Source organism: Gouania willdenowi, chromosome 8, assembly GCF_900634775.1.
Source record: "Gouania willdenowi chromosome 8, fGouWil2.1, whole genome shotgun sequence".
NCBI classification, from domain to species: domain Eukaryota; kingdom Metazoa; phylum Chordata; class Actinopteri; order Blenniiformes; family Gobiesocidae; genus Gouania; species Gouania willdenowi.
The window spans coordinates 31,814,315-31,825,661 of NC_041051.1; the positions used below are offsets into that span (position 1 = coordinate 31,814,315).

An 11,347-nucleotide genomic window follows, 5' to 3' on the forward strand; every position below is an offset into this window, starting at 1 on the left:
AATTTAGATTTAACATTTAGAATCAAATTCAATATTTAACATTTAGATTTAGAATGAACACTTACAATTAGCATTTAGATTTAGATTTAACATATAGATTTTACATTTAGAATTATATTTGATATTTGACATTTAGATTGAGAATTAACATTTTCATTAAACATTTAGATTTAGATTTAATATTTAGAATTATATTTAATATTTAACATTTAGATTTAAATTTAAAATTTAAATTTCATATTTAGCATTTAGAGTTAACATTTAGCTTTAACGTTGACATTACATTTATTTATTAGTTTTCCTGTAAATATGTTCAAAAGTAACATAAAAAAAATATTCACACACAATTTTTCAAACGTGGTTTGTTGCCAAATGTTGCCAAAAGTTACTGTTTATTTTGGTATGTGTGTTGCTGCTATATTTTCTTATAACCTACAGTCGAATTACAATAAAAGTCTTATTTAGTTCCCTCTACTTTTCTTGGAGGTAGCCTACCAGGAACGTTGCTTAATATTTATGGGCATTTACTTTATTTTATTTTATTCTACTGCTGACTTTCATTTGGCTCTGAGAAGTATGGGGGACAAAAAAATGATATAATTACAAATAAAAAACAAATGCAGACATACATTGACAAGTCATTAAATAGATACTTTAATTAATAAACTATTGCAGAAATAAATACATAAATGGGTAAGCAAATCATGAAATACTTTATTTTATTATGCCTTTGTTACCATATTTTTACATTTATTCATTTATTTGTAATTATGTCATATATTTTGTTAGACCAGTAGGGGACGTTAGAGAGCTGTGAGAGATCATACCATTACACATTAAAAAAACAAAAAACAGTGGTGATAAATATTTTAGTAGTAAAGCTTTGTGTTTTTACCATTAAAATGTTTAAAGTCTACCAATATTTACAGTAACAGAGAACTGTCTACAAGTAGATTTCGTTTTACACTAAAAACATGACCAGTAAAATATATTATTTGTAACTTTTACGATTGATAAACACAGAATATCTTACTAGATATAGTGTGTTTATAACGTCATGGCTTCCCACACTTAGAAAAGGAAGGACTTGACCAAATTTAACAATTTCTCAATAGAAATATTTTTATATTATACTATTTTTTATACATGAATTAAATATTTTTATACTCAGATTTTTATTCATGAAAAATGTGCTGTATTTTAAATATGAACAAATTTGAGTCCTTTAAGTATAAAGACATGCAAGACTGTAAATACATTTTAAATTATGTTCATCTTCTCATTTAAACAACTTATTTAACGACTGTTGGTTTCAGTCTTTTTTCCCGTGCGTTTTGTGTTGTGCACGTTTCTGGTGTTCTCAGCTCCATCCGTTCAATACGGTTCAATTACGATTATATTTAGCAGCATGACAATTTTTTATCCTCAGAAATTCAATTACAATTACGTTTTCAATTGCTAAACTTCAATTACAATGAATCACAATTACTGAGCCTGAAATAAATAACACAGTTGTTAAATGTAGAGCTAAAATGTAGAGCTGTATTTCTCATTGTATTCCAGGTAAAAAATCTGAACTTTATCAAAATAATGACCCAGATTGTGTTGGGGTAAAACCAGGTATGACTATATCAGGAGACGCAATAGACAAAGAGTCTCTGGGTCGTCACTGATCAAAGATGAGGGAACCGACTCTTATGGATCTGCACCACCATCAAACCCTAATTTTCACAAATATCATGACCAAGTCCTTCCCTGTATGCCTTTCAATCATTATGAGGAGCTTTTCTGTGGTTTCAGACATTTATCCATTGCAGTGTTTACATCTGAGCGCCTCCAATATGGCCACGCATCCGGGTTACTGCCCAGAACTTGACGGAGGTGAAAACCCTCTGGGTCATCCTTATAGAAAGTGGTAGAAAGGGTCTAAAAGTGCCGGAAATGTCTTGAAAGTGGGAAAAATGTGCAGGAAAGGCATTGAATTTGATGTAGAAGTGTCAGAAATGGGAGTAATGTAGCAAAAATGCATTAAAAGGAGCAAAAGAAGGGCAAGAGAAAGTGATGAAAATAGGTTAAAATATGGCAAGTTTGGTGTAGTTGCAGAAAAAGGGTTAAAAAAAAATTAAACAGAAATGGCTCTAAATTGTTTAAAAAAAAATATTCCTAGTTTCTTGAAGGCATCTGGCACCACCCCCTCCCAGTGTCTCATGACCCCAAATAGGGTCCTGACCCCAAGGTTGAGAACACCTGCTTAAAGAACAAACCAAAAATGGCCTGCATGACTTCATAAAGAAAAACAGTATAAGTGTGCACACTCACAACTCAAGCTGCAGGTTTGTTCAGGTTCTTTTGGGGTTTAATTACATTCTTTATAAATTAAACAGAGCCTAAAACAAAAGAGACTGAGTCAGTATTTGGTCTTAATGGGTTGGAAACCAGTTACGAGTTCTTCAGAACGACCGCAGACCACCACCACTTTAGAGAAATGACAGGTTTGTGGTCTGTGATTCGTCACTGACTGGAAAACCAACCTGACTGAAGCTTTGGCAGTTTCTCACATGTCTTTCAGCTGAAAGGAAACTGTCATCACTAATTCTCCTCCCCATGTTCTCATTTCATGACCACATCAACATAAATGCTGAAATTTTGCTGTCACTGCAGTTAGTTTAACGAGGGAACAGAACAGACGAACGTTAAGGTGAGTCTGGGTGTTTTGTGTTTAATATAGCTACTATTTAACTCACTGAAAAGTCAACTACGTATGATACTTGTTGTGATGGTTTGGATGAATGAGACGGAGTAACACTTTAGGGTTGCTGGTCAGATGCTGACACAGGGTTTATTTGGTCAAAGGGTTTTAGGGAACAGACTGGTCTGAGATTCAGTGTGTGTGTGTCAGTGAATCTGCTGCTGTTCAGTGCTGTTGCTGATAGCGATAGTCATAACATAGCAATAGCACAGCCTCCTCAGGCAGAGACCTTGGTGAATGCTATCAGTGTGCCATGGTATCTGGCCTGCTTAGTGCAGTCTGAGCAGACCTGGCCAGGAGTTCTGTAATAACAAATCAATCCCCTCATTGTTAAAACAAAAAAAGAGTAATTAATCAATCTAAATAATCTCTTTTTTAATCTCACCTAAAAATTGCTGAGAAAAGCTTCAACTTGAGGTATTTGTTTTTAAATTACATTATTATGGCAGATCAAAATATTAACATAACAAAGTGTTTTCATAAAGTCATTCATTGTTTTTAACAGACATGAATTATTTACATTCCACTGTATGTCAGACTGTATTTGAGACTAGTCCCAAGGGCTGCTGACACCTTTAGTTTAGACCCTAGGTTCCCAAAGTGGGGTACGCAAATTGTCGTAGGGGGTATTAGTACTAATGCTTGGCTAATGCTAATATTAGATTCATACTAATGCTAGGCTAATGCTATGTTGATGTTAATGCTTGGCTAATGCTATGCTAATGTGAATGCTAGTTAATGCTAATGTTAATGCAAGGCTAATGTTAATGTTAATGTTAATGCTAAGCTAATGCTAATGATATTGTTATTAATAACTGCAATTAACGCGTTAAAGTGACAGCCCTAAAATATATATGAATCGCATAATCACTAGATTGAGACCAACAGCAGACACCAAACACCCACACATACCAGCACAAATCTATTCCCAGTATCTGTTCTATTTCCTATTTTATTCTATATCAACCCTTTATAATCAATCACTGTCTCTCCGACACATAGGCTTTATCATTTATCATATATTGTGGGCGACCGTGGCTCAGGTGGTAGTGGGTCGTCTTCTGATCGAGAGGTTGGGGGTTCGATCCCAGTACCTGACTGTGTCGAAGTGTCCTTGGGCAAGACACTGAACCCTAAGTTGCTCCCAGTGGTCGACTAGCGCCTTGCATGGCAGTCCTGTCCCACTGGTGTGTGAATGTGAGAGTGATTGGGTGAATGAGCTGATATGTAAAGCGCTTTGAGACTGTTTCAGTTTGGTTATAAAGTGCTATATAAAATCAAGTCCATTTACCATTTACCATAGTCCATCATAAAAACAGAGAAAACCTGGAAGCCAAACAACCCCCAGACACTAAGCAGGGCCCTGAAATCAATCAATAATGGTAGACTGACAGTATGTCCGCTTTTCACATCTTGTCCTGGCCTGTCTGGGGATATTTCACAAATTATTGAAAATATCTGGGTTTCCCAGGGACCTTAAATGTATTTCAAGGAACACTTTAATTTAAAATACTGTAACTTTGCTAATATTTGCTGTATAGGAGAAATTCCACCAGTTTCTGAAAGCTAAGGCGTGCGCTTTAAAGCCAATATTCATTGCGGTAATTGTACTCACACGTGACGGAATCATTAAAGATGACCATTTGTTTTGACAAAATCATCACACAAGAGGAAAAGATAAAGAGAAGCAAAGTCTAAGAGAGAAAAACGAAACCAAATAACAGTGTGAAATTAGAAAAGGTTATTTATTGAATGTATATTTAATGATTATTTACTGTTCTGTAAGTCTTGAATTTTATGTTGTAGTTTTAATTTCTAGGAGGAGATGTTTCTCATATTGTTTCAAAAACTGAGAGATTTTGAGGTTCTCATGAGACAGATTATTAAAATGTATAATAAAGGTGATTGACTTGAGTCACCTGCACTGATTTCAGATTTTTTTTTTTACTAATGTGTTTGTAATAGAGAGATAAATATATTTGTTTAAACCTTATTGACAATAACAACCTATATTTATTAATGATATTGTATTTTGTCGTTACAAGGTAGATTCAAGAAAACGTGGAGTACTTTGACTATGTCGAGGTCGGCCCAGTCCTCTTTGTTAGGAAATGAAAATGTGGTCCCCCTACATCAGGGGTCATCAATCTTTCTGAAACTGTGAGCTACTTCATAGGTACTGTATAAACCGAAGGGTTACCAGTTAGAAAATAACTTCCTAAATACTACATTTTCACGGTTTCACTTTAATGAGAGGGTGTGATAATAATAAAGAAGGCTATAGCAGTAACTTAAAAAGGTAAGAAATATTTCCCATAAGTTATTTTTGTCTTCTGTTTGAATAATATGTTAAGGTTTAATTTATTCAGACTACTATTTTTCACATCAAAGCGATCAGCAGACACCTTTGAAGAGGACTGGCAGTTGACAGACGAAACATATCAGGAGTTCAAAGTAAATTTCCAAAAAACAGTTAAAAATAAAAATAATAATCTGAATAAATGAAACCATAACATATTAAAGATAGGAAATGTTGAGGTGTCAACATGAAGCACTTTATTTCTCCTAATTTATGCAATTGTTTCATTTTCATTTAATTTTACAGAAAATGAACCTTGGGTTTTTATAAATCTGTTTTATATTATATATAACATATCAGTGACCTTACACCAGTATTTAAAAACATTTGTCACAATGTTTCAGTGAAAACAAACATTTAAAGATGGTTAATTTAATACTAAAACTTTATCAGCAGTATTTAACTTTACTAAGTACTAACTACATCTATCATTTGTATTTATCTTTGTGAGTTTGAATCCTAGAAAGTTAATCAGGTTTTAGATGGAGCTCATTGTGACTAGAGCTCCTGAGGACCCCTCACGTGGTCCATGAGGGCTACCGGGTGACCGTGTTGGTGACCCTAGGCATAACACAATTCTTCATTTTCTATTTTTACACAGCTTTCCTCCATCATACCAACCAACCAACCAACCAGCATCATGCTAGTGTTCAACCTGCTGATGTGTGCAGGCCTCATGCTGACCCTACCCCATGATTCCAGTCAGTCATGCATTGTCGGAACGGCCCAACAGTGTCTGGACGCAGACTTTATCCCAGGTACTAATTTAGCAGGCGAAGGCTTTGACATCACCAAAATGGAGCGTAAGGGAGCTTTTGTTCTAGAAATGAAAGCGTGGAAACGCAAAGATGAAACGTGCACGGTGTGTAAAAACCCTTACATGGAGAACCAGTTGCAGAAGCTGCCGCTGGCTGTGTTGGACTGGAGAGCGTTGCAGGTGTGCAAAAACCAAGTCACCTCCAGTCTTCACAAATCCAGCGAATCTGTGGTGAGCTCCAGCTTGTCGTCGGTGGAAAACAACTGGAAGGTTCATCTGGATGTTCAGGCGATGGATAAGAGTGGCTCGGCGATGCTCGCCGGTACAAACTCAAAACTAGCAGAATACTCCCTGGAGAAAACCAAGAACGACAGGTTCAGCTTCACCAGTCAGAGCTTGCACTGCCAGTATTACAGGTAAGACAAGACAAGACACTGTACGATAATGTTTGATTAAAAAAAAAAAAAAATACAAGAATATACAAAAAAGAAAAGACAAGATATGCAAATGTTTTGTAAAAATGTGGAAATTTATGGTTAAACAAAACAAGACAAGACAAGGTAAAATATGGAAATGTATGGTAAAACAATACAAGACTAGACAAAAAGATCAAATATGGAAACATTTGGTGAAACAAAACTAGATTACACAGAAAAGAAAAAAAAAAACAATGCAAGACAAGGTAAAATATGTAAATGTATGTAATAGACCAAAAATGAAAAGACAAGAGAAGACAGAACAGCACAAGAAAAATAAGATAAGGATATCTACAGTACATTAAGACGAGACAAGACAGAAAAATAAGACCAGAGATGAAAAATTGAAACAAGGTGGGACAAACCAGACAAGATGAGGAACGATCCGATCAAAAAAGATGAGGCCAAAAAAGAGACAAGACAAAATCCAAGATAAGACGAGAGGATGTTTTGGAAATCCAATTTACAAATGTGATCACCAACAGGACCTCAGGTTGGTTTCTTAATTTGTCTGTCAAAGTTCTCACTCACTACAGATGGCTTTGTGTTCTTCTGAAACAACAAGACTAAACTTGGAAACATCTTTTAGAAAAACATGCAGATTTAGAATAGTACTACATGATTAATCCACATCTGTTTGTCCTCTGAATGGAAACAGCTACAGGGTGTCAAAGACTCCTAGACTGCACAGAGAATTCCAAAATGCAGTACAAAATCTTCCCAAGAACTACAGCCCAAGCACCAAGGCACGATTTTACAAACTCATCGACAGCTTTGGTACCCATTACATCACCAAGGTACGTGCACAGGTGCTGAGACAAGTTGGGTCAAAATGCATGTTCATTTTGTATACCAAAATGTATACCATTTTAAAGCTTAGAATCTTAAATTATAAACCATTCTAAGACACAACCATCACAGCAAATTGCTCCGCCCTGATTTTTTAATCTCTGTGAGGCTGAACCATGTCATTAAAAATCCTCATTTTTAGATTCATGTTGTAAATTCATGATAAAACACGCTTTCTGCTTCATTTTTACTGCAGTACCATACATGAACTGCTGGGAGTAGTGTCGCTTCACCGCAACAGTAGAAGAACCAAGTCACATGACTCGAGCCCCAAAAAATAACAACCAATTAATATAGATTTATTTTGTACAATCATTATGTTTTATGGCACTTAAAATATTTGTATATTATGTACATTATATTAAGAATTGTATTTTTTCAAATGAATTTGGGAAAACTTTCATAAAAACCTTGGACCAAACCCCCTGCGCCCCCGCAAACTCCGCTTACAGGGAAACCTCTTTGTTAATGCAGCTGGTTCCGTATCTCTGCAGGTGAAGCTCGGGGGGAGCATCCATTCGGTGACCAGCATTAAGCAGTGTCAGGCCAGCCTGCGGGGCCTCAGTGTGGATGAAGTGCAGTTCTGTCTGGAAGCCGAGGCATCGGCAAGCATCAAGCAAACTACCGTCAAACCTGAGATAAAGCACTGCCAAAAGGACAGCAACAAGATGGATAGCAGCGGGTCATTTGCTGACTTCTTCAGCGACAGGTAAGGAAGGAGGTTTTTCCTAGTTCTACACTTTGCTCCCCAAAGGAAATTCAGTTTAGGACCTGCCTTTTCCCCCCTCTCCCCTCCTTTCCTCCTGTTTTCCCACTTTTCATCTAAACGCATTCTTCACTCCAACTGCCAAGTTAAATTCCTTGTGCTGTTTTTGAACTGTACTTTCTGATTCTGAAAAACTCTGATTCAACAGTAAACGCTGAAGATAAATCCATAATAACACAGTGTGTTCTAATAAATGCTTATCGTGTCTCATGTGTAGAGTTACAGTCTAATAGAGTTATTCAGGGTTTGATTAATTCAAGGTTTGGTTAATAAATGATGATCTACTTTTTTCTTCGCAGGTTCACGGAAATTAAAGGCGGTCACTCCACAGTGCCAGATCTTCTTTTCTCTGCTGATAAAAACCCATCAGCCTACAAAGAATGGCTGGACACCGTCCCTAAAAACCCAGACGTCATCTCCTACTCTCTGGATTCACTTCACGAGTTGCTGCCGAACAAGGACCCCGCCCGTAAAAACCTGCGCTCAGCCATCAGTCACTACATCCTGGAGCACGGCCTCTGGAAGAACTGCAGTAACGGTTGCCAGATTGGCGTCAGCAACTCCAAAGACTCGTGCGCCTGCACGTGCCACAACGAACAATTTGTGAACCAGGACTGCTGTCCGACGCGTAAGGGTGTTTCACGAGTCATCATTACAGTGCAAAGGGCCTCCGGTCTGTGGGGGGATCACACCACCAAAACGGACGGTTACGTTAAAGTGTTCTTTAATGGAAAGACAGTCTATCGCACCCCTGTCATTCTCAACAACAATGACCCAAACTGGGGGGCGGTCGTTGACCTGGGATCCCAGAATCTACACTCAGGCAACAAGGTGAGATTTGAAGTCTGGGACCAGGACAGCAACTGGGACGACGACCTGCTGGGGGCCTGTGATCCAGATCTGTCAGCAGGTACCACGGAGGACATGTGCGTCCTGAGCCATGGCCAACTGTTCTACAAACTGGAGGTGAAATGCGGTCCGAGTCTTGGCGGAGATTTGTGCACGGACTACAAAAGTTCACCTATGAGTCCAAGTCTATCCAAGCTGTACGTGTCCCGTCACGCCCATCGTATTCCAAACACCATTCTGAGGAAGATGGGCGTGTTTTTGAATGAAACTACTTCTCTGGTATAGCTAAACTCAGCGTAAACGCCCAGAAAACTTGCCCTTGAGTGCCAAAAGTCACGTTAATGATAGGGATGTCCTGATCAGGTTTTTTTGCCATGAGTCTGAGTCCTTTGATTTTGAGAATTGGCCGATACCAAGTCCCAATCCGATACTTCTATAATACATCAAAAAGATAAAGAAGAGCAAAAAAACAGAACCAGGTTGTCCCTTGTTTAAAAAATAAACTGTAGATTTTAGTGCAAGATGAAATAATATGAAATAAAAATGTCTAATATAAAAATGAATAGTGCCTCATCTTAAAATACCCAACAGGCATGTTAACAAATAAGAAAATAAAAGTGCCAAAGTGCTGTAAAGTAAGGCCAGTAATTCTGTTCTCTTAATGCTTACTCTCCTCATTTACTTTCACAGTTTTTCTTGATGAAAAGTATGACAACTTAATTTTGTTGGTATTGTAGGTTTAGAGCATGAAAAGTATTAGCTGCTTACTAAATAAAGTGTGTGAGGTCTGTAGATTTAGAACAGGGGTTCTCATCTGGTCTCACCCTGGGTCCCACGCTTTGCTACGGTCATTAAATCCTGACCCACGTTCTTTTTTTTTTTAGAATTCGACCAACCAAAGTTATTATTTAAAAATTAGCTTATAGTTTTTTTTAAACATAAATGCACATATTTTTCTGTGCAACATGCGCCTGTACACAAACCCCCATTTGAGAAACACTGGTCTAAGTCTTCATTAAAACACTGATTAAATGAATATCTAAAACTGATTTATCAAGATCAGATAAATGAAAGATGACGAATTTACAGAAATTAAGTGTTCTTTATCTACTTTTGATTATAATTTACGCTCATTGCTCTGATGCAGGGGCGTCAACAATTAGTTATTAAAAATAAAAATTGAATCCAAGCAATACGCATTTTTTGACCATTTATTACTCAATTTGGGGAGATTTTGTGAAAATGGAGTTCTGTCAACAACAAATTACAACTGAATTATTTGATAATTTACACAATGATTCATTTTCACTCTCTTCAGTGGGCCGAATCGGATGCTCTGAAGGGCCGGATTTGACCCCCGGGCCTTAAGTTTGACACATATGATCTGCGGAGAATCGCTGAAAGCTTTGTCTTCTAAATGAATTTCAAATGAAACATGATCGCTTTTTTAAAAACTAACTAAATTTTAGTAAATATATAGGCCTTTCCTTTGCTTGTATCGAGTTACTGAACAACTTTTTTTTTTTTTTTTTAAAGCTTTTGGTAAATAAAACACGCGTTAGAAATGCTAATATAAAAAGACAACTGTTGCTTAAAATGTTCTTTTAATGTTTTGTACTTGGGGCTAGCAATGCGGACCCTTAGCCCAATGCTAATTGTTTGTTATGCTAACCCAAAAACAAGTGTGTATTAGGTTACATCCAAACATGTACATATATATATATGTATATATAGGTATTGTGGTGACAATAAATCTTATTTCATTTGTACTCGGACTTGTACTAGCAGAGCCAGAAGTCCAGTTAGCGCTTAGTCACCCAGATGCTAACCATGCTAACGAGCACAGTAGCATCCATTCTGAGGAGATGTTTGGAAAACACACCCCTGATCAAGTATCTTATCATAGATTTAAATTCTGATAGGCTAATAATCAGGCTTTGACCAAATTACTTGAGCTTTAGCCTAGCAACAATTAGCTAAGGAGCTAATGGGGTATGTGTAGCGTAGCTTTTGGGCCTGTGGCCAGCACCAAAAAAAAAATCGAATTCCCCTCCCCATGGTAGAACAAAATACAACCGTGTATTTATTTTTTTTAAAAGTATGATATAAAAGAAGTGAGAAAATGGTTGTTGTGGTCTCCGCAATTTATGGCAGGAGTTTTTTTGAGCGCATTTTAGCGATATACCCTGACCATTTTTGCGATTTATCGAAAGCAGAAAACTAAATATTTCATGAATGTGTTTGATGTTATATTTGAAATCAAAATGTCGACAATGATGAGACACATCTTAAATAAAACAATTTCAGTTGCTTTGAAATATATTTTGGCCGTCAGATGACAAAAAGTTACAAATTAACAGTCAAAAACACTTTGACTTTGCAATTAATGTTGCGCAAAATTGTCCATAACATGCAGAGTATTGTTTAAGGTCTTAAAATGATCTGGGTCCATTCCAAATTTCAGTTAATTGTAGTTTTTTTCAATTTTGCCAAAAAATTAGGGGGTAGTGTTAGTTCGGGGACTAAATAAAAAAAATTATTG

The 11,347-nt window shown here is 36.7% G+C and overlaps 1 protein-coding gene and 1 long non-coding RNA gene across 2 annotated transcripts in view; both read left to right on the forward strand.

Moving 5' to 3' along the window:
- The window catches only part of LOC114468839 (uncharacterized), a 17,100-nt gene extending 6,378 nt beyond the window's left edge, over positions 1-10,722 (forward strand). Inside the window, exons 2-3 of the long non-coding RNA XR_003674683.1 lie at positions 5,472-5,474; positions 10,712-10,722. This is a non-coding gene — a long non-coding RNA (uncharacterized LOC114468839). The remainder of the gene's footprint in view (positions 1-5,471; positions 5,475-10,711) is intronic.
- On the forward strand, positions 2,677-9,281 carry LOC114468836 (perforin-1-like). Its single transcript, XM_028455953.1, has 5 exons — positions 2,677-2,698; positions 5,710-6,281; positions 7,000-7,138; positions 7,685-7,899; positions 8,256-9,281. Exons 2-5 carry the CDS (start codon positions 5,749-5,751, stop codon positions 9,088-9,090), a joined length of 1,722 nt encoding a protein of 573 aa, XP_028311754.1. The 5' UTR covers positions 2,677-2,698; positions 5,710-5,748; the 3' UTR covers positions 9,091-9,281.
- Positions 10,723-11,347: the final 625 nt, after the last annotated feature.

Excerpts from the sequence above, each read along its gene's own strand:
- LOC114468836 (XM_028455953.1), top strand. The coding sequence starts at position 5,749 with ATGCTAGTGTTCAACCTGCTGATGTGTGCAGGCCTCATGCTGACCCTA. Across the intron at positions 7,139-7,684 it reads GTACCCATTACATCACCAAG|GTGAAGCTCGGGGGGAGCAT; the intron begins GTACGTGCACAG and ends GTATCTCTGCAG. Across the intron at positions 7,900-8,255 it reads GCTGACTTCTTCAGCGACAG|GTTCACGGAAATTAAAGGCG; the intron begins GTAAGGAAGGAG and ends TTTTCTTCGCAG.